The sequence below is a fragment of the Geotrypetes seraphini genome, chromosome 1 (genome assembly GCF_902459505.1).
Source record: "Geotrypetes seraphini chromosome 1, aGeoSer1.1, whole genome shotgun sequence".
NCBI lineage: Eukaryota > Metazoa > Chordata > Amphibia > Gymnophiona > Dermophiidae > Geotrypetes > Geotrypetes seraphini.
In genome coordinates, this window is record NC_047084.1 from 405,224,202 (window position 1) to 405,246,553 (window position 22,352).

The following is a 22,352-nucleotide window of genomic DNA, read 5'->3' on the forward strand; positions in this document are numbered from 1 at the left end:
CGTTTATAAGCCAGCACAGAACACAGAGGAAGCAGCCGAAGGAGGAACGCACAATATGAGTCAGAGTCAAACTCTTGTACGTTCGAGAGGGAGCCACATAACAGCATGCCATTCTCAGTGTTAAACTTATAAGCAGTGCAAACGTATACGGGAAAGGACTGGTGACACAGAGAGATGTGAGCTGGAGGGAGAGTGTCACACACACGGGCAACATAAGCCTTACAAGTCTCATCTGTCTAGAAGGGGAAGAATCCTAAGTGCCTTTATGACCCATAACAAAAACAATATAACAATGCAGAAATTTTCGCTTACCTTACCTTATAAGCGAGGTACAGGACAGTAATATACAATAAAATCTTATACTCTATAAAATCTTATCTAAGCGATAGAAAAGGAAAGGCACATACGAAGAGTGTTAACCCCACAAACGGCAGAGTGGGCAGGCAGTTCTATAAATAATTTCATTCTTCCCGAAAGAATGGCAGCTGCTTATATTCACGATGGGAGCTTCCCAAAAACTCCCCGGGAGTTTTCCAAAAACTCCGTAATAGAACCCAAAGCCTTAACTTAAAAATAAAGGGTTGGAACAGGACGCCAATATCAGTGAGTATTAAAGAACAGAAAAAATTCAGAAATACTCACAAAGTACTGGTGATGTCATCGTCCCATCCTGGGCAAGCCCCCACTGAAAAGGATTTGGTCCCAATTACTGCCTCACACACTCTGTCATTAGTAAGTCAGATGCATCTGGGGACAATATCTTAGAAAAAAACATGTCCAATTTATTGTCAGTTCTACAATCTTTTTTATATCATTTTACATGGGTCAGTGTCGTCAGCATATGACGTAAGTACAAACCATATATGGACATAGATCACACGAAACTTTAAAAGAAATAACAAGCATCTTACTATCTAAAGGCTAAAGTCTAAAGGGTGCTCTGCTTAGCAAACACTTTCTTTATCTAAAGCTTCTTACAAATACAGCTGCGAAGACAATTGAGTTCACTTCATAACAGGATAAGAAAACACATCTCTCAAACATAAAATGGCCTTGTAAGTATATCAGCAAGAGAAAGAAAAACAAACAGGGTCTGGATTTACAGCTTCAAACACAGTTTAAGAAAACTACAAGACATATGAAACGTGTCCCTTCAGTTTGCTGCACTGGTTATCAGTGGAGGCAAGAATAATATTCAAATTTTCTTGTATCTGTTTTAAGTTGATTTGGGAACTGGCCCCTATTTAACTTTTGTCTTACCTTGTGCTATATAACCCCACGAGGAGAACCAGAAATTGTAATTTATTTGCCTATCCAAAGATCACTGGTTGTAGATGCAGGTCATTTTTGGATTGGACTTTTATGTTTCAAGCTAGTAAACAGCAGTCCTGGTTTGGTAATTACATTAGTGCAGCTAAGATGACCTATGGTGATTTTCGGAAAGAAATTAAAACTGTATTATTTGATAGATGTATCTCTTAAATAGAAATTACATTAATTGTAATAATTCTATTCTAATATTCTAATAATCTTTTAGCATTTTACTGTACTGTTATTACCTGTATCTTGTATTTCACTGATTGTCAGTCACTCTTTGATGTAAACCGCTGAGAAGTCGTCAGATTGTGGCGGTATACAAAAATAAAGTTATTACTATTATTCCCCCGTGTCTTTCTCAATAACAGACTATGGACTTGTCCAAACCTTTCTTAAAATCAGCTACACTATCTGCTCTTACCACATCCTCTGGCAATGTGTTCCAGAGCTTAACTATTTTCTGAGTGAAAAATTTTTTCCTCCAACTGGTTTTAAAAGTATTTCCCTGTAACTTGAGTGTCCCCTAGTCTTTTGTAATTTTTGAAGAAGTGAAAAATCGATCTTGTACCTGTTCTACTCCACTCAGGATTTTGTAGACTTCAATCATATCTCCCCTCAGCTGTCTCTTTTCCAAGCTGAAGAGCCCTAACCGTTTGTCTTTCCTTATACGAGAGGAGTTCCATCCTCTTTACCCTGTTTCCCCGATGGTAAGACACTGTCTTATTTTTTTTGGAAGGCCAAAATATGCTCTAGGGCTTATTTTCGGGGGGATGCCTTATTTACATTTTTTTCTAAAAAGGGGGGGCTGTCTTATTTGACGGCTGAAGAATCGGTCGGCTGAAAAATCGAACCGTGTATGGCCAGCTTTATCCATCATACCATATATTGTACCATTTAATGTCCCCAATGTTCTCCATCAGGGAAACACAGTAAAGAGATTATTCTGTAGTGCAGCATCAGAGGGGACTTGACAATGTGAAACCATTGTTTATATACCGTATGCATTTTAAACAGGCTTTATATACAGTAAGTGGTATTGCTCACAGCAAAAGAAACCTGTCTGCGTGTCTCACTTTTGGATGTTCTGGCCGTGAACAAACTCCTGCAGTCTCCGTTAGGGAGGGATGAGGGAAGCTGCCTGTGTTTCCTTGCGCGGAGTCACGTGCACGCGCTGCAGTCCTGTCACTTCCTCCTCTTCACTTCATGACGAGGCGCGGCATACAGCCATGGAGGCAAATACGGTAGACGGAGGGACCACACTGAGTCACCCACCGTACCACCCGATTCGGGTAAGCGCAGGTATCGGTGGGTGGCTTATTTGCGGGGGGGGGGGGGGGGGTGCCTTATTTTACATTTTTTTCTAAAAAGGGGGGGGCTGTCTTATTTGATGGCCCTGCCTTATCATCGGGGAAACAGGGTACCATCTTGGTCGCTCTTCTTTGAACCTTTTCTAGTGCCACTATATCTTTCTGATCTGTTCCATTTTTATTTCTTCGTTGTTTTGTTCTTTTTTCGGGGGGGGGGGAGAGAGGGGAGGGTTTGTTTGTTCATGAAGTTTTTTTCATGGATTTGAGACTTCTCTCTAAGCAGGCAAAGCAGACGTTTAAGTCTATAGCTGGCAGGTATCTCCTTCAGGGACCTGTACAACCAGCCTGCTGAAGATTTGTGGAGCTCAGGGTTCCAGGCCCTCAGCACTTGCTCATTTCCTTGACTTGGTCAGGAGCTTGGGTTCAGGCTGTTAGGCATCAATAGTGTCTTTCGGGGTGGTCAGGGTGCCGCCTACATCTTTGCCACCCCCTTCTTTTTTTGTCTTCGTTGTGGTACAAGGGGGTAGAAGATCAGGCTATCAATGGGACCGTAGTTGGACTGATTATCTCGGCATGGCAGTTTGAGGCAGAGAACCCCTCCAGATCTAGCTACACTTTAAAGGAGCCAAAGCAGACTGTTGCACCATTTCCACAGCACATGATCTGTGAGTACAGGCGGTGACAGCCTATGAGGGGGGGGATGTCTTAAACTGTGTTTTAACCGTTTCTGCAGTCCCCTTCCTTTTTTTATCAGCCCTGGAGCGTTTTTAAACTGCTTTTTGTCACCAAAATGCTGTTGAGCGGCCATCTTAGATTTTCTGATTATTTATTATCATTTTTTTTTCTCTAAGCTCTCCAACTTCTTCAAAACACCTCATTTTGAATGAAAACTAATAGGGATGGAGTCCTGAGACCCTAATACCCCTATAGTGTCTTATTTGTCCTGGATGAGTGACTGAAGAGTGTCCTTGTGCCACAAGCTATGCGGCATAGAATGGAGGGATGGGAGTTCCAGGCTTAGCCCCTCCATAGGCCTCTAAGGCTGGAGAAAAGCAAATGGTCCCGTTGGGAGGAATGAAAGACCTGGAGCTCCAGGACAGCGGCCATGTGCATCATAAGGATGTAGATGCTTTGCAGCCCAAGAAAAAGTGTTTGCTCCACCCTAAGGGGCAGGGAGAGTTACTCTCTCATGCTTTTACCCCAGAATTTATTAGTCTCTTCTCTCAGGTTTATACACATGGCAGAACTCAGCCGGTCAGGTCTACTTGCGAGCAGACCAGCTTGCATGCCCCTCTGGATACATATATCACTTCTTCCCTGAGAGCGTAGGCTCTTCTGGATTTTGATGATCCTTTGGACAGAGACTTTGAGGATGAGGAGTCAATTTAATCCCCTTGTTCCAAAGTGAGGCTTTCCTGGTAGGAAAAGCAGTCCTCCTTTTTGGAGGACCTGGGGGGTGATCTCTGCTATAGGCCAAGGAGAGGATACTTCTGATCACCGACATTAAGTTCTCTGCATTACTGGCGATCATGAGAGTCCCTTCGAGAATTAAAGATAGATCCTCTGCAAACCCCGTTCTCCCAGTGTTCTCTTCTGAGTAGGGTCTGGGCTCAACCCAGAGCCTTGAAGAAACTGCTGAAGGGTGGCTAAAATCATGACTGTATCCCATGGATCAGGAATTCCAGCAAATGTTTGCTATGCCAAAGGTGGATTTCCTGGCATACCTATGCCTACCCAGTAAAGGATTATTTTCAAATCGTTTCAATGAATTATGAGTATGCCTCAGCCCCACCACTCCACCGCTGTGCTAGCTCTTAACTGCAGCGAGATTTATGTGGCACTTCATCATTGGCCGCTCATAGTCATTTTAAATCTGCTAGTCTTGTTTTTTAATTCTTTTTTTGTATCTTTTTTATGTGTACCTATAAAACCATCTTAGCTGTAAGAATCAAATGTACTTAATTGTACTTAGCTTTAAGTAGCATAGCTAAATCCAGCCAACGCCGGGGAGTTTAACCCAACATGTTTCGCACCATACAGGCGCTGTGTCAAGGGTCTCCCGAGGTGCAGCGTGTCATCCGACTCATTCAGACTCTAGACACTGAATGAGTCGGATGACACGCTGCACCTCGGGAGACCCTTGACACAGCGCCTGTATGGTGCGAAACATGTTGGGTTAAACTCCCCGGCATTGGCTGGATTTAGCTATGTTACTTAAAGCTAAGTACAATTAAGTACATTTGATTCTTACAGCTAAGATGGTTTTATAGGTACACATAAAAAAGATACAAAAAAAGAATTAAAATGACTATGAGCGGCCAATGATGAAGTGCCACATAAATCTCACCGCAGTTCAGAGCTAGCACAGCGGTGGAGTGGTGGGGCTGAGTCATACTCATAATTCATTGAAACAATTTGAAAATACTCCATACCGGTTTCTTTATATGATTATAGTACATTTAGAGATTTGATCCCGGTAAACTAATATAAGAAGATAGCCATTTTCTCAGAGGCTACCCAGTAAAGGAGGCATGATTTTAAAGGAAACTCAGGACTGCAGAGTAGATATGGTCCTTGGAAGGCAGTTTGAGGCTCTAGCCTTAGGGATTAAGGCTGAAGCTGTGTCTTCCTACATGGCTTTTCAGGATATGAAATAAGAGCCCGACAAAGCCCCTGACACAGCTTGTGTTAGCTGGAATAGACTACAAAGCAGATGTACTCTGACATAAACAGAGTCATGGGAAAAATCTCAGTAGTATTGATCTTCGTCCATCGTATGCTTTGGGTCAGGCAATGGGTAGATAGTTTGACCTCCTCCTAAAGCAACACTGAGCAGGCTTCTGTTCATGCGACATATGCTGTTTGGCAAGGGCCTAGATCAGGGGTGTCCAACCTGTGGTCCGAGGGTCGCATGCGGCCCTGTGAAGTATTTTGTGTGGCCCCGGTCAAGGGCAATGCAGTGCTTTCCTCTGCTGTCCCCGGGTGTTTACTGTCTTGCCGGCTCCCTCCTCTCTCTTGCTGCAGCGTTTGAGCGGCCCCAGAAACATTTTTTTAGGCCAATGCAGCCCAGGGAAGCCAAAAGATTGGACACCCATGGCCTAGATGATCTTAGCCAGTGTCCAAGATTTTTACCAGACAGCAAACTCCAAGCAGCTAGGATCCATTTATAGGTCCTACTGCTCTCACCAGTACTCAGCAGGAGCCTTTACCCAGGGAGCCTGCTAAGGTTCAGGTTCCAGCTTCGCAGTGCCAACCAAAATGCCACAATGATGCCAGCCCTCATGCTACTCTTCTGAAGATTGAAGGTCAGCTCTTGGATGGCTCTTGGACTGTCTTAGTAATGTCTTGACTGCTGGGTCCTGCAGATTATCAGAGAGGGTTGCAAGATAGCTTGTGCACCTTGTCTCCGACTGGTTCATGGATTCACTGACAGGCCAACTAGAGAAGGCAGAAAAGGTATGGCAAGATTACAAAGGTTGCTGAATTTTTCAAGCCATAGAATCAGTCCCTCCAGACATCTCAGATTCCAGCAGATAGTTCATATACTTTGTCGTGTCCAAGAAAGGCTCAGAGGAGTGAATGCCCATCCTGGATCTCAAACATCAACACAGCCCTGAAAATTCCTCAGTTTCGAATGGAGACTATTTGGTCCTTCATCATAGTGATGGAGCCAGGAGAGTTTCTGACCACCCTAGATTTGACGGAAGCTTAACTTCACATCCCAATCTTTCCGGTACACAATAAGTTCCTGAGATTCAATGTGTTGAATAATCATTATCGATTCTCATTGTTTTCCTTTGGACTGGCAACAGCGCCCTGAACTTTCACCAAAGTTGTGGTGGTGGTTGGTTATTTCCACAGAGTGGGGTTGGCAAATGCACCCATAATTGAATGACTGGCTCATGAGAGCCCTGTGCTGAACAGAAAGAGAAAAGGTGGTAGCGGCAGTTGCAGAGACTTTAAGGATCTGGGATGGCTTGTGAACTTTTGAAAGAGCCAACTTGTTCCGACACAGTCCCTGGAATTTTTGGGAATCTTATTCTTTCATTGTGGGGTTTTTTTGTGTTGTGTGGTGTGTTTTTTTTTGTTTTGTTGTTGTTGTTTTTTAAACTATTGTAAACCGCATAGAACTTTACAGCCTTGCGGTATATAAACTTATTATTATTTTTCAACATGGCAAAAGGTCAGGTCTTTCTTCCAGAAGCAAGAAAACGGAAACTTTGCGTTCAAGTTGTAGACCTATTGGCCAGGTCAATGCTTACTGTGTGGCATTACCTTCAAGTCCTTGGATCAATAGTGGCTTTGATAGAGATGGTTCCTTGGGTGAAGATGCTTTGTTGTCTCACTGGTTTTCTCAGAGAAAATCTTTGCAAGTTCCACTCCCCTGAACTCCGGCAGCCAGATGCTGCATGAGCTGGTGGCCTCACCCACAGTCTCTAGCAAAGGGATTGTGCTCCATATCGATTCATGATTCGTTCTTACGATAGATGCTAGCTTGTTTGGCTGGGGGGTATGTTGCATTGGTCATCCAGTTCATAGACAATGTACTCCATCAACAGGCTGGAACTACAACCAGTTTGGCTGGTGCTGCACTGATTGTAGTCTTTGCTGGAGGGCAAAGCAGTTAATCTTACAGTGCCACTGTAGTGGCATCTGTCATCAGACAGGGAGACACCAGGAGTGCTCCACTTTGACAGGAGGTGAAAGTATTCTGTTGGGTACAGACAACTGCAGGTGATCTCTGCTGTGCATTCGACCGCAGCGGACAGACATTAAACCCAGGAATGTGGTTATTTTGTTGTTCCTGAAAGCATTCCAAGCATTGTGAGAAGTTGGGGTTGTCTGACGTTTGAGCTCATGGCAACTGCAAAGAACAAAAAGACAAATCAGTTATTCATCTGAAGATAGAAACCCGAAAATATAGGACTCGATGCCCTGGTTCAGCCGGGTTACTGTACGTTTCCTCTCTGGCCCAGGATAGACTAGGTGATCTGCCGACAAGCACATCACACAAACAGACTATCCTAGGACAAGCAGGCAGCATATTTTCACATGTGGGTGACATCATCCACGGAGTGGTACAGCAGACAGTGATAAAAGTGTATTGCCACTTTTAAGATTTTTAGAAAGTTCACAACTGCCAGCACTGCACATGCGCGAGTGTTTTCCTGCCTGATGCTGGCTCATGGTACCTCAATTCTTTGTTTTCTGCAGAGCTAAGAAGTGCTTCTTTCTGGACTCTGTCCAATGTGTGTTGCCTTCCTGTCGATATACTTCTTTTGGCTTTTTGCCACATTTATTTCTTATTTTTCTTTCTTATGTCCGTAAAAAAAAAAAAAAAAATTATACCCTTTTTCCCATTGTATCTCAATCAGGCCTTCGGCCCTCCTTTTTTCTGTGTTGGCAGTTTTTTCTCTTTTTTCCTCATTGAGTTTAACCTTGCCTCTGAGATTTTTACATCCCTGTCAAAACATCGAGCGGTTTTAAGAAGTGCAGTCAGTGGCGACGCCCTATCTCAGTCCCTGACCTGCATAGTTGGTGTTCGCAGTGTTTGGCCCCTAAGCACCTGTACTCGTTCCACCTTATAAAAATGCTCATTCGTCTCATCGCATCCAGCAGGAGAAGCTGTTTGGATCAACAATGGACTCTGGCGATACATCTGAGCTTTCGGTACCAGCAACATTGATGTCTGATGCCATTTCTGCATTGCGGAAGCCTGCTAAGAAGCCATCCTCTTCCCAGTAAGTGTCGCAGGCCTCTACAGCATCGAGTCCCTCGATGCAGGCCAAACAATGCCAACGTTCTCCTTCAGTGAAGGTTGTGTCTCCTTCAGGGCATGCAGCCTCAGTCGCCCACCCCTTGACACCCTGCCGCACCGGTTGAGCCAATGGTACCAGTTTAAATCTTCAAGGAACAACTCAATGAGTTTTTTCTGAAGGGAGACTTGTGACATGTTCAAATTGCACTCAGTACCGGTGCCTATATCAACTCCCTTGGTACTGACCCAGCCTAAGCATAGCACTCCAAGGCCGCATCGTACTGATTTCAGGTCTACACTGCAACACCGATCTACTTCCTGTCAGTGCTCTTCCAGTAGACATCAACGCTCTCCAGCGAGGTATCTATCCTCCTCGAAGTGTCAACATTCTTCATCGAGGCCTCGAACCTCTTCATCGGAGTATAGATGCTCTACATCAAAGCATCGTCATTTTCAATCACGTCGATCCTATGCTTCCAGGTGAAAAAGATCTTTGCGTCATTCCTCTTCCTCATTTCATCGGATCGAATTGGTACTGCCAACATCGAAGAAGTTCTTCTCACTGACCCACCGGTCACCTAAGACTTGTGAAGTTGACTCTGATCTCTCGTTACCATACTGACTCTGAATGTGAGCCTACTTTATCTGCTCCTGAATCATATGGTATTCTTCAGATCTGTCTCCTTCTCCTGCTAGAAGGTCTCCTCTTGAAGGACTTTCCTTTATTAGGCTCTGACTGTCATATTAGGCTCTGACTGTCAAATTAGAGACTGACTGAGTCCAGAGCAGAGCTCCTTGATACATTGGATTTCAACGAGCTTCTTAAGTTGCTTTTACACAGTCTCCTCAAAAAAGATCTCTTTAAAAATTGAGACACTATAAGTCCCCAAAAGATTGATTCACTCTACAGAACAATATCTTGGTTTTGGTTTTGATACCTCAACTCCAACATCAATCATTGCTTGTGGAATCAACCCTTAAAAAATCCTCCAGCTCCAGGGTTTATGCTTCTGCACCACCAGGACGTGAGAGTCGTACTATGGATAAATTTGGTTGCCGCTAGATAACGGTTGCCTGCTAGATAACGGAGTTCTTAATTACACCTTCTATATGTCTTTTTAATTTAAACATCTTGCAAAGAAGTTGGCTGATTTTGAGCAACATATTCCCTCAGACCATCTTGCAAATTTTCAACAGATTACTCAAAGTATCCTTCAAACAAGAAAATAAATGGCAAGAACGGCATTTGAAATATTTGAACTAACATCTAGAGCATCTGCCATGTCTGTTGCTCTGAAGCATCTTGCTTGGTTGCGAGTTTCCGACATGGATATTATTTATTTATTTAAAAATTTAGATACTGCATACAACTATGCGGTTTCCATATCACATACATAAAATATTGTTTCCCCACGATTATCACATATAACATAGACATGTCTAAACAATATCATTAATCGTCCCTGTTATAAACAGGGATAGAGCACAAATTCAATCAATTCAGAAATACAAGCAAGCTTTAAATTGTACATTGCTGTAAAAAAAAATAAATCTAAAAAGCAATTATCAACTGAAATATGCCTTAGCATAAGAAGGCATTGGCAAATAATTGAATTTTAAACATTTTCTTAAAATTCATCCTCCCCACACAAAACCACAGGATACCAGACAAGGCATTTCACAGTTCCACGCCAGCCACAGATATCATTGATGCTCCGATCCTAGCATGTATATTCGACATTTTACCCTCCAAATTTAATTTCATCCCATTTACATTTCCAAGCTCTCTTCTCGGTTTATAGATCTCAAAGAATTCTTGTAAGATCTTTGGGGAAGCATGGTATAATGTCTGATGTATAATCGCAACAATCTTAAACTGCACTCTTTGTTGCATAGGTAACCAGTGTAGTTTCTTCAACACAGGAGTTATATGGGTACTCCTTGGAACCCCTGTGATTAATCTTGCAGACAGCTTAGCCAATATCCCATGTCTTCGTGAAGAACTGTTTGGCGACAGGATAGAGGCATCTACTCAAAAGCTTACTCAGCATGAGCAGAATTGGAACTCTTTAAACAGATCTAAGTCTAAGAGTCAACAACCTAAGCCTGCTGCAAAACCTACTTCTTATTCATACAATATTATCCAGCTACATCCTTTTCTACAAAGCCTCCACCACAGAAGAGACAAAAACAGAGACATCCCAGGTTTCGGCTGCTCAAAAACCTTTTTGACATGCTTCTAGAGAGCATGGTAAACATTCCTCCTCCTCAGCTTCTTCCCCCACCTATGGAGGTCAACTTTTAACTGTTTCATCGATGCTGGACTCTCATCTGACGGACTCTTAGGTCCTCCAAAGTCATCAAGGAGGGTTACTCTCTCTGCATTTTGTAACCATTCCCCCAAACCACCTTCCAAGATAGTCCTCTTTCCCATCTCAGCAGATGTCCCTTCTTCAGGAAATTGAAGCTCTACTCCAGGTATTTTCTAATTCCAAGGAAGATGGGAGATCTTCGCCCATTTCTCAACCTCTAAGACAAACAAATATCTAGTCAAAGAAGTTTTGCATGCTATCCCTGGGAGTTTCTATACCCACTTCTAGAACAAAATGATTGTCTGTGTTCTCTAGACCTCAGAGGCCTACATGCACATATCCATACATCCTGATTAGAGAATGGCACAGGGACAGATTTTTTTTTCCCGTCCCTGCAGGAACTATTTTTCCATCACCCTGAGTTATTTTCCTGTCCCTGCCCCTGCCCCATTCCTGCAAGTTCCATTCTCATCTGCACAAGCCTCAAACATTTTAAAATCATAAAGAATATATATAAAGAATTACAAAGAATATATATATCATAAAGAATCTATATATAGAATATATATATCATAAAGAATATATATAAAGAATTACAAATATATATATATTTGTAATTCTTTATTTATAACACAGACTGATAAGAAAAACACAATGGGCCCTGTCTCAAGAAGAGCAGCATCGAAACAACAATAACACTCCAAGCACATGAACTGTGTTAAACATTTTCAAAATATCAACAGAAGCAAAACCCCCCCTCCCCCCCGAGAGACGGCCAAAAGACCACCACATCGGTAACTCCCCCAACCACAGAGAAGAGCATGTGAAGCCAGCCACCCCCATATCCAGACCTCAACCCATCCACCCGCATAACCAGTCACCTCCCTGCTCCCCCGTCAATCCTCAGTTCCAGAACTATCCATTCCCTCTACTGCAAGAAACCGCCCCCACAGATCCTCAAATGGCTGCTAACGATGAGTCAGTAAAGCAGACAATCTGTAACGCTCACATACCCATCCCAATTTCTCTCTCATCATCTGCAAGGTAGGCACTGTCATGCTCTTCCAATGAATGGAGAGCACCATCCGGGCCGCCATGAAGGCCAAACAGGCCAACCGATCCTGAGCATCCTCCACCCCCCCAGGCAGCACCCCCAACAGTGCAATTTGTGCTCTCAGGGCCACAGGGCATTGGATAAGTTGACCCACATAACCAAACACCTGAGTCCAGTAATCCAAAATCGTAGGGCATCCCCACCACATATGAAAAAACGTGCCCAAGAGCCCACACTCCATCCAGCATTTATCAGTGCATGAAGTATACATTTTGCTGAGCACAGTGGGCATAAAATACCAGCGCACCAGAAGCTTAAGCGTATTCTTCACCAATTGCGGTGCCACCGCGACATAGTGAATTCTCAGAGCTTTCTGTTCCCATTCCTTCACAGAGTAGGTAATCCCCAAATCCTGCTCCCAAGCCCTCATGTTGGAGGTCTTGTGATCCTTATCCTCCTGTAGCATTTGGTACAACACCGAAATACACCCTCTGCGCACCGGTGCCGAGAAAACAAAATCCGCACCCCTGCTTTCTTCTTTTCCAGCGTATTAGAAGCCCAAGATCTAATGGGATAGTCACGAAACTGCACCAACTTTTCCCCAGCCTTTACAAAATGTGTTTCTTGCACATAACAAATATAAAACTGCAACCTTTTCAACTCCTTTAACAGCAACTGTCTCTTGCGAGGTATATTACATTACATTAGAGATTTCTATTCCGCCATTACCTTGCGGTTAAGACCCTTAACATTGAGACTCCCCACCCTCAGCTTATTAGTCCCCCCATCATCAGGTAATACACACATCGCCCATACTTTTAACCCAACACCCCCCAGTTATCTCTCCCACCCCAACAGTCCCCCCACATAACCCCAAACCTCTCTCCCCACCAAACCCACATTCCCACACTCCCACCACCCTCCATAGCTTCAAGTGACTCCACCCTCCCTCAAGACAACCCACATAGTCCCCCCATTCCCCTGCATCCATGCAAACCACTCAAACTCTTCCCCAGAACCACAAGCCCACCATACAAACTGTCACATACATACTCCCCATGTCTCATGTAATCCAGCTCAAGTCCGGATCTGCATTAAAAGGGAATCAAAAACAGTTCCCTGGATGATCATCCTCAGGTACCACTGGTGTCCACTCTGTCTGACCCCACCACCTCTTTCATCTGACCAGCACTGGACTTTGCTCTCCTCCATGTGTTATGCTCCCTCCACCGGAACCTTTCCAGCCGAGGGGCTGCCTGCTTCCCAGGTATGAAATCCCCCGGGGCCAGCACTCCTTCTTCTTTCTTCAAAACTGTACTTAACTCCATCACTGTGGTCACTCTCTTGTGCATGCTGTTAATAGTAACCAACAGTCCAAAAGGGAACAATCATCTGTACTGGAGACTTTTCTTTTTCAACACCTCCAGAAGGGTATGGAACTCCCTTCTCTTTTGTAGTGTAATGGCCAAGAGATCTTGAAACATTTAAACTTTAAGGGAATTCCACTGAATGACCCCCCCAAGTCTCTTGCTTTACGCACCAAGCGCTCCTTATCTTGAAAGTGATGTATGCAGGCAATAATATCATGGGGATAATCATTCTTTTTCGGCCCCAGAGTTCGATGAGTGCGGTCCACCCGCATGGCACCTGGCCAGGGCTCAATACCTTCCTCTGTGCCTACCACATGCTGAAACACATCCTGCAACACTTTCAGAGCATCACCATACTCCGCCGAGTCAGGAACCCCTTGAATTCTCATATTGTTCCTCCTAGATCTATTTTCTAGGTCCTCGACCCGAGAGTAACAGTCCATAATGTCCTTGTACCACATATTCCTGCTCCCCAAGCCTCCTCTCGGTATCCTCCACTCTCCCCAAAAGATCAGCAAAATCCTGCCTTATCTCTTTCACCGCCTCCTTGAACTTTCCTTTTACTGCAGCAACTTCATGTTTAATATCTGCGGCCCACTGTTGTAAGTCCGCCTTGGTCACTGCTGCGGCCTGCTCCGCAGTCGTGAGGATGCGCCCCGTTCAGATTCCTTCTCAGAGGTACTCTCACCTGACTCATGCACGGACAATGTGGAAGTCCTGCGCACATGGCATAGGCCTCCTTTTTCGCCGCTGCGCTTCTGTTGCCTGCTATCGTCGGGTTTCTTTTTAGACGACAATCTGGGTTCGCGTCTTTCCCTGCACCTCTCCGGTGTCTTTTCTACTCCACAAACGAACTGCTTCTCAGGGGAATGGGAGGTTATCTGCGTCCAGGAGTCAGAGCATGTACTCTAACCCTCCATCTTGATTGGTGCTGTCACCAGAAGCCCCATTTGTACATTTTAGAAGACAATTGAAAACTTATTTATTTTTAAAGTTCTGAGGTAATTAATAGTCTTTAATTTGTTTGCAATTTTTGATTCCTTAGTGTTATAACTTCTTAATCTTTTGTACACCGCATAGAACTGGTCAGGTTATGCAGTCTAGAAATCGATGTGATATGTACTGTACCTTCTTTTTTACCGAAGGTAGTTTCCGCTTACTATGTCAGAATGGAGATTTGTTTGCCTGCGTTTCATTCCACATGCTCGGAGCAAAAGGATCAGATCTTGCACAACTTGGATGTCAGGAGTCTTGCTCCACTATTTGGAGAGGACTAATGATTTTCGGCTGTCTGATCACCTTTTTATCCTGACTATTCTGCCTTAATACCTTGATCACCCATTGGATTCGTATAGCCATTTCCACAACTTATATTGCCAGCGGCAAGCAGCTGCTAGTTTTCCTTAAGGCCAACTTTGAGTTGTTTTTTTTTTTTTTTTTATTTATTCAATTTTCTATACTGTTCTCCCAGGGGAGCTCAGAACGGTTTACATTAATTTATTCAGGTACTCAAGCATTTTTCCCTGTCTGTCCCAGCAGACTCACAATCTACCTAATGTACCTGGGGCAATGGGGGGATTAAGTGACTTGCCCAGGGTCACAAGGAGCAGCATGGGTTTGAACCCACAACCCCAGGGTGCTGAGGCTGTAGCTTTAACTAGTGCGCCACAGTCTCATGCGGTTCATCCAGATGAAATTTGCAGGGCGGCCACTTGATCCTCTCTCCATATCTTTATGTGGTTTTACTGGGTGGATGTGGCAGTTTGTTCTGATGCCACTTTTGGGACCTCAGTGTTAACGGGAAGGCTCTTCGGTCCTTCCCTGGTCACTGCCATTGCTTTGGGACAGTACAGAATGGAAGATTATGTTTCCACCTTCGATAATCTTTGTTAGTCCCTGGAGGATTCAGTAAAGCCCACCCTTTCTGTGTAAGCTCAGTTGTTCTGAATCGCCTGCTTTCTATCTCAGTTATTCTCCTTACAGGATTAAGTATCTTCCAGCCAGTAGACAGATACTTTGGGGAGTTTGCTCTTCTGTGATTATGTCTCTTACCGAAGGCTATTTCCTGTGGGTGCTCGTTGCACACAGCAGGTTAGTTCTACATTGTTCCTCAATGCCTTTTGACTGTTTATTGCTTGTTTTCATGTTTTGTAGAGCAGACCAGAATAGAAATTGTTTGTTGCCGGGGAGGTTCCACCATGCCCCCTTGTTATGTCATGGATTTGTCCGGTATGTTGCTTGGCTTTGGGACTGAACTGCAGGGGGGCTCTAACTTTGTCTAAGGTAGGAGGAGCACATGCTCAGAAAAGTGTTTGGATTTCTGCACTCCTAGATTGCAGGAAGGGATTGAACACCTAGCATACTGCATCCTCCAGGGACAAACAGAAGATTATCAAAAGTGAAAACCTAATCTTCCGTTGTGATGCAGTGACCATTGCCATATCAACAAGATTAAATTCTGACCAAAACATAGTCCAGCACTCAGACAACCAGGCCACTTCATCTTATTGAATGTTAGATGCTATTTATTTAAATTAGTTCTTTTTTAATTTTTTCAAGTATTTTATAATCCTGTTAATGTAAACAGTTTCACTTTGCCTTCCCGTTTAGTTCAAATTTGGACAGTTGGAAATTACCACTGGTACCTGAAACAGAGCCTCAATTTTGGCAGCAGTGAGAACAGCAAGGTCTCGGCTCTGACTTGGGATTCTGAGAAGCCTTACCGTCTACACATCTTGTGCCAGGGCTGGCACTATCTCTGCTATGACTGGCACTGGAGCACAGATCGCAGTACTGGAGAAGACCCATATGACTTGGCAATTGTGGCTGTCATTGATGGAGGTAACTATTCAAGGAACATATTCTGCAGTGAATGATAATTAACTCTGATTGATTAGCAGGGATAAATGGGATGACTGCTTTACTCTAGCTGTAGGTCAACAAGAGTTTCCTTATCCTTTCCAGACCTGTCCAAATGAGTTGGTTATGTCCTCCTGCCAGCAGATGGAGGCAGAGGATAACAACTCAGAACTGACTTCACTCTTTATAGGGGGCTGGTGCTGACTTCAGCTCCTGGGTGTTTCTCTGGGTCCAGTAAATGATGCTTGGTGGGGTAACTGAGTTGGGAATTGGTTAGTATAGTTGCCAGTGTATTTCTTTTGTGAGGATCCATTTGCCTGTTTTCAGTTAAATTCCTCATTCTAGGCAGCTACATATGCTTAGAGTACCTGATTACTATTTAAAGTAGTATAAACCCCTTTGAGATACATGGAGATGCAGTTTATCAAATAAAAGCAATCACATTGAGTCATCTGGTGTTAGATCTTGCAGCTCCTCATGGGGTTATGATCTTCCTGTATGTAGAAGAGAGAGGTCTCAAACACCCCTATGTGGGATCTAGCTGCTGATGAGTCATGTTTCATTATGGTGGTAAGTGATGTTAGCTCCTTTTGCTTAGATTTTCCATTGTTCAAGACAGGATCACAGAAGTTCTTGTACAGTAAGGCAGACACAGTAAGCTGTGTGGTTTCATCTTCTGCAAGAGCCTTTCTGTATGCCTCCTCGATGAACTTCTCTAACTCCTGGATTTCTTTTCCTAAGAAAAGCCTCTTTCCCTCATATGCCCTCTTCTCCCATCTTTTTCCTTTCAGCCTCCAGCCCCAACCCCCTTTTCTCACATATCCCTTTTGCAAGATCCTTCTCGCACATATCCCCTTTTCTGCCCCAGCTCCTTTCTCTAACATGTTCCTTTTTTACAATACCGACCCCAGCTGCAGCCCCCTTCTCCCACCTACTCTTTTTTTCATCCCCTAGTTCCCTTTTCATATTTTCTCCTTTTGCCTCTGAAGAGTGGCTTGGACCCTGGAATCTGGAATCAAATACAATAGTGTAAACGTCTACAAAAAATCCTGTTTGCAGGAAAGAAAGCCTACTTATGTCCTCACATCCTTGCCCTTCTCCTCATTGGCTAGGCAGTCGCACCTCTAGCTCCCTATTGGTTCTCGGCGCTATCCATCACTGAGAAGCTTCGTCCTCCCCTGCAGGAAAGAAAGCCTAGCCTATGTCCTCGCATCCTTGCCCTGCTCCTCATTGGCTAGGCAGTCGCACCTCTAGTTCCCTATTGGCTCCCGGTGCTATCCATCACCAAGAAGCCCTGCCCTTCCCTGCCGCAACCAGAAGCGCCCCTTTCCCCCTCCACAGTAGCAGTTGTTTTTTACTTTTTGTCTTGCCCGGGGTTTCCTCGGCAGATGGAGAGAGGGCGGAAAGGGGGAGTCGCTGCCGTGGTGGTCGCCACTCGCTGCAGGCTTGCAGCGTCACTGAGGGGGGGCGATGGAGAAATAACCGCAGGCTCCTTCAAAGACACCACAATTCAAGTGAAAGGATCCACATTCCCCCTTGAACAAACCTTAAAAGTTCTGGGAGTAACACTGGACAAACATCTATCCCTCGAGAAACACACTGATATCACAGTCAGGAAAAGTATCTCGATACTATGGAAACTCCGCACCATAAAAAAATACTTCGACTCTTCATTCCGCCTCTTAGTACAATCCTCCATCCTCAGCATACTGGACTACTGCAACATCATCTACTTAGGCTCCACAAAGAAGACCATCAGGAGACTAAGGATGATCCAGAACACCGCTGTCCGCCTCCTATTTGGCCTGAAAAAATGGGACCATATCACCCCTTTCTACCATAAACTCCACTGGCTCCCACTAGAATCCAGAATCATATTCAAATTCACCTGTTTTTGCTACAAAACTATATCTGGTTTATACCCAAGCTACATCACCCCTCACTTCACCCTTAACCACAACTACAAGAACTCCCGTAAAATTCAACTCTTCGCCTTCCCCTCCCTAAAACTATGCCACTCAAAAAAATTCCTAGACAAAACCTACGCCTTCCAAGCCGCCAAACTAAACCCTTGGCTAGCCCAAATGGTCCTCAAGGCCCACAACTACCTCGACTTCAGAAAATTACTCAAAACTCACCTATTCCGAGACCAAGACCCTTAATGCCCCTTTCCAATCCTCTGCCCCCCCCTTCTGATCCTCGCCCCTCCCCGTTCCCCCTCCTCTTCCCACTACTTCTCTCCTTGCTGTTCGCAACTCTATGATCAATTTGATATGTAATCACTTGTAAATACTCTCTCCTTGCTGTCTGCTACTCTATGATCAATTTGATATGTAACCACTTGTAATCTCTGTTTAACTAATGTGAACCGCCTAGAACTCTTCGGGGTATGGCGGTATACAAAAATAAAATTATTATTATTATTATTATTCAAGTAGGGGAGAGTTCTATTATATTGCGCATGTGGAGGCACAGAGACACGGAGTTTTGATCCTAGTGCACATGCATGCTAAGGGTTTTATTATTATTGATTTTAGTGAAAGCGGCACCTCAATCACAATGGCAAAAAGTCTGTCAACAAACACGATAAAGTCTGCTGTTTATGAGCACTTTACATTATCAAGTGATGGGAAATATTACGTGTGCCAATGTATTCTTGAAGATTATGGTGAAAAAACAATGTGATGCAAAAATTAGCAGTTTCAATGGTTCTAACAAAAATGCACCTACAAGAGCATCAAATGTGAAAAGACTCGCAGTGTTTTCATCCTAAAGTGTTAGAATTTGTAAATGAGAAAGATATCAATAAAAATTTTCCATCTACTTCTGGGATAAAAAATGTTCAGCAATCTAATGGAGACCAAACACAACTAAGAAGATTCTTTATATCTGACAAAGTTACTATAACAATTATACCAGAAAAATTCAAAAATCACATTATTGAAATGGTAGTAAAGAATAGTGTACCACTATCCTTCTTTTCACAGCCAGCCTTTTTAGGCTGAAATGGAGAAATGGCTAAAACAACTTGGTGCTTCTCTGGAAAGAGAAAGTATAAGGAAACTTATAGTTGAAGAGGCCAAATGTAAAAAGGAAGAACTATGAAAAGGTCCGAAGGGACATTATGTCTTCATAAAAATGGATGCATGCACACGTCACAGAGTCAATTATTTTGCTATTAATGTAATATTTGTTGAAAATAATAAACCAACGTGAACCTTGGGAGTAAAGGACACCCAGGCACATCACACCAGTGACTATCTTCAGAAGTTAGTGGAGGATGTTCTAGAAGATTATGAAATTAAAAAGGAACAGATTCTATGTATTGTGACAGATAATGCTTCTAATATGTTGAACATAATTGAGAAAATGAAGAAGTAGATGGAGAAAGTGACAAGACAGATATTAGAGGAAGGCAGTTCTGTAAGTATTGGAAAAAGTGAAAGCGAAGAGAATAGTGACATTTTGGACAACATTGTTGAAGAAGCATCTAAGTGTACTACTATTCAACATATACGTTGTGCTGTTCATACTTTGCAACTTGCAATAAGAGATGGATTGAAAGATCGTCATGCAGCTACTCAAATTGGCAAATTGAGGCAAGTAACAGTTGCAGCCAGGGCCTCTAAAACAGATGCCATTTTGAAAAGACGTGCAGGAAAAGGAGCCATTTTGGATCAAACGACATGCTGAGGAAGCACTTATTTGATGGTAAAGCATTTGCTTGAATTGACTTTCTTGAAGAACTGGACAATGAAAATGTTTTATTAACTGAAAGTCAGTGGGCGCAAGTAAAAGTACTGGAAAATCTACTTTCTAATCCCTTTACTGTCATCAAGAGTTTGCAGTCTGAAGATTTAACATCTGGTAAATTCTTCTTGAAATGGAAGAACTTGATATTTTGCCTGAACAAAAATGGAGGGTTAATAGCTGATGGCATTTTATCTTCAGTGAAGAAAAGAGAGAATCTCTTACTGGATAACCAAATCTTGTTGGCTGCTATTTATGTTGATCCAATGAGCTGAATTTTGTTGAGCGATGACTAGTTTGATACTGCAAAAAAGGCCCTATATGATGTAGCAGTTCGCATGAAGGGATTACTATCTGAAACGCCATCACTGGATGAAGCTATAAGCACTGGTAACTCTTAATGAAGAATTAGACTTTGATTCCTACTTGGACAAAATGGAACTTTCAATGGTAAAGCAACGTCGCATATGCGTGAAAGATAAACGATCAGAAAATGTCTAAATAAAGAGATTCCAGCAGGAGTTTTTAAAGAATTAAAAGAAGTAGAAAAGTATGATCGCTCATTGAAACTGACTGTAGAAGAAGCCATCCTTGTTTATCCTGAGATTATTAGTGATGTGGCTAGAACCGTAACAGCAATGCCACCCAACCAAGTCAGTGTTGAAAGACTATTTTCAGCTCTAAAAATAATCAAGTCAGATTTAAAAGCTTCTATGAAAGAGGATCTGGCAGAAGCAATTCTGTTTCTTAGAACAACACTACATTGAGTTAGTTTTGGATTGCATTTAACAGTTATTCTACTCTACAGCTATATTCCAAGTTTAGAACATATAAGAACATAAGAAATGTCTGCACCGGATCATACCTGGATCCAGTCCGGTGATCTGCACACTCGGAAGCTCAGCCAGGCGTACCCCGGCGAATACCTTAGTCACTCGTATCCCTCAATGTGTCCTGCAAGAAGATGTGTGTCCAATTTTTCCTTAAATCCTAGAATGGTGGTTTCCTCCACCACCTCCTCCGGGAGAGAGTTCCAGGTATTCACCACTCGCTGTGCGAAGCTGAATTTTCTGACATTTGTCCTGGCCATGTCCCCTCTCAGCTTCAGTCCATGACCTCTTGTCTGAGTCCGAGTCACATTAGACAATGTGAATAACGTTTAATTTATAAACTGTTTTAGGTTTTCCATCTTTTGTATTTGTTCATGTAGTTAAGTTTGTTTTAAAACTACCAAAGAATGTGGTTCATATTTTAAACTGGTAAAGTTCCTGTTCTTGATTATTATGCATCCTATGCTACTACTTTATAGCCACTTGCTTAAAACAATAAATAAAACCTTATTGTTTTCATTTTTTTCGTCTTTTGTTTAAACTAGCCAATACAGTAGAACGTTGGCTTCCTAGCCAGTAGTTCTGTGGTTAAATAGCATGTATGTTGTCTTCCTTCAATCAACATGGAAATACATTAGTATATTAAATACAGAGGAGTCGGAGTTTAGAGTCGAAGGATTTATCTACCGACTCCACAGCCCTGCTTTTTTCTGCTTGGTGTCTTCTTCAAGGGGATCCAAAGTCATCTCTGTGTTTTTCCTCTAATTTTGACTTATCTCCTCTATTGTAGGATTCTGGTCTAAAAATCTCTTCTATTAAGAGTCCATCTTAGTACTATTATGGCCTTTCATTGGCCAGTGGTTGATAACTCTATTACTGCTCATCCTCTCTTTCCTAGATTTATGAAAGGACTTTTCGATGTAAAACCACCTCTCAGTGGTATGGGATCTCAATTTAGTTCCTGTCCAATTGTGGTAGTTAATCTATCAAAAAATAGATAGACTATGCTTGAGAGTGTTCCTCCTTCTAATTATTAACATTATGAATATTTCATTTAACAACCATTCTGGTATATCCTTTGATGTTGGAGAAAAGATACCTAAAGCGCCTGCAGCTATTTATGACTTTAGAACTAGTCTTGTCAATATAGCCTTAATGCAAACTATCATTGGTCCCTTTAAGCTCTGCTTTCTTATTAGTTTATGTTGTTATATATAGTACTTTACTTATAAATACCATATTTTCAGTGTATTAACGTTAGCAAACAGTATTAAAGAAATGCACACTTTTGGTTTAACTTTTGTATTAGCTTTGTTTTCTCGGCCACAGTTATGGGCAGCTGGTGGTGTAGTCTTCTAGTTGAATTTGACGAAAAGCCTTAAAGTGTTCTTTAAAGTACTCAAGTGCTCGACAGAGCGTCTCTGTTTCACTCTGTATAGAGCTTCTTCAGGAGAATTGTAACTGTAAGCTTAAACGCTAATATAGCTAATGTTTTGTATTATCACTTTTGGCGTTCTCTGGCTCATAATGAGTCTGCAGTATCACCACAGGATATACTAGAATGGTTGTTGAATGAAATATTCACAATATTAATAATTAGAAGGAGGAACACTCTCAAGCAGGAGAACCAAAAGACCCCAATGGTTCACTAAAGAAATTTCAGACCTAGTTAAAAAGAAAAAAGAAGCATTCATCACCTACAAACATTTAGGAAACCAGAGGGCGAAAGAGGACTATCTAGACAGAGCTAAAGCTGTCAAAAAAGAAGTCAGAGAGGCCAAACTCCGAATGGAGG

The 22,352-nt window shown here is 42.8% G+C and overlaps 1 protein-coding gene across 3 annotated transcripts in view; it reads left to right on the top strand.

Moving 5' to 3' along the window:
* ELP1 (elongator complex protein 1) overlaps nt 1-22,352 on the top strand; it is an 882,162-nt gene that overhangs the window by 219,930 nt on the left and 639,880 nt on the right. For all 3 annotated transcript variants that reach the window (XM_033918172.1, XM_033918151.1, XM_033918160.1), the window contains exon 10: nt 15,729-15,959. In XM_033918172.1, the coding sequence (XP_033774063.1) occupies nt 15,729-15,959 (231 nt within the window). The remainder of the gene's footprint in view (nt 1-15,728; nt 15,960-22,352) is intronic.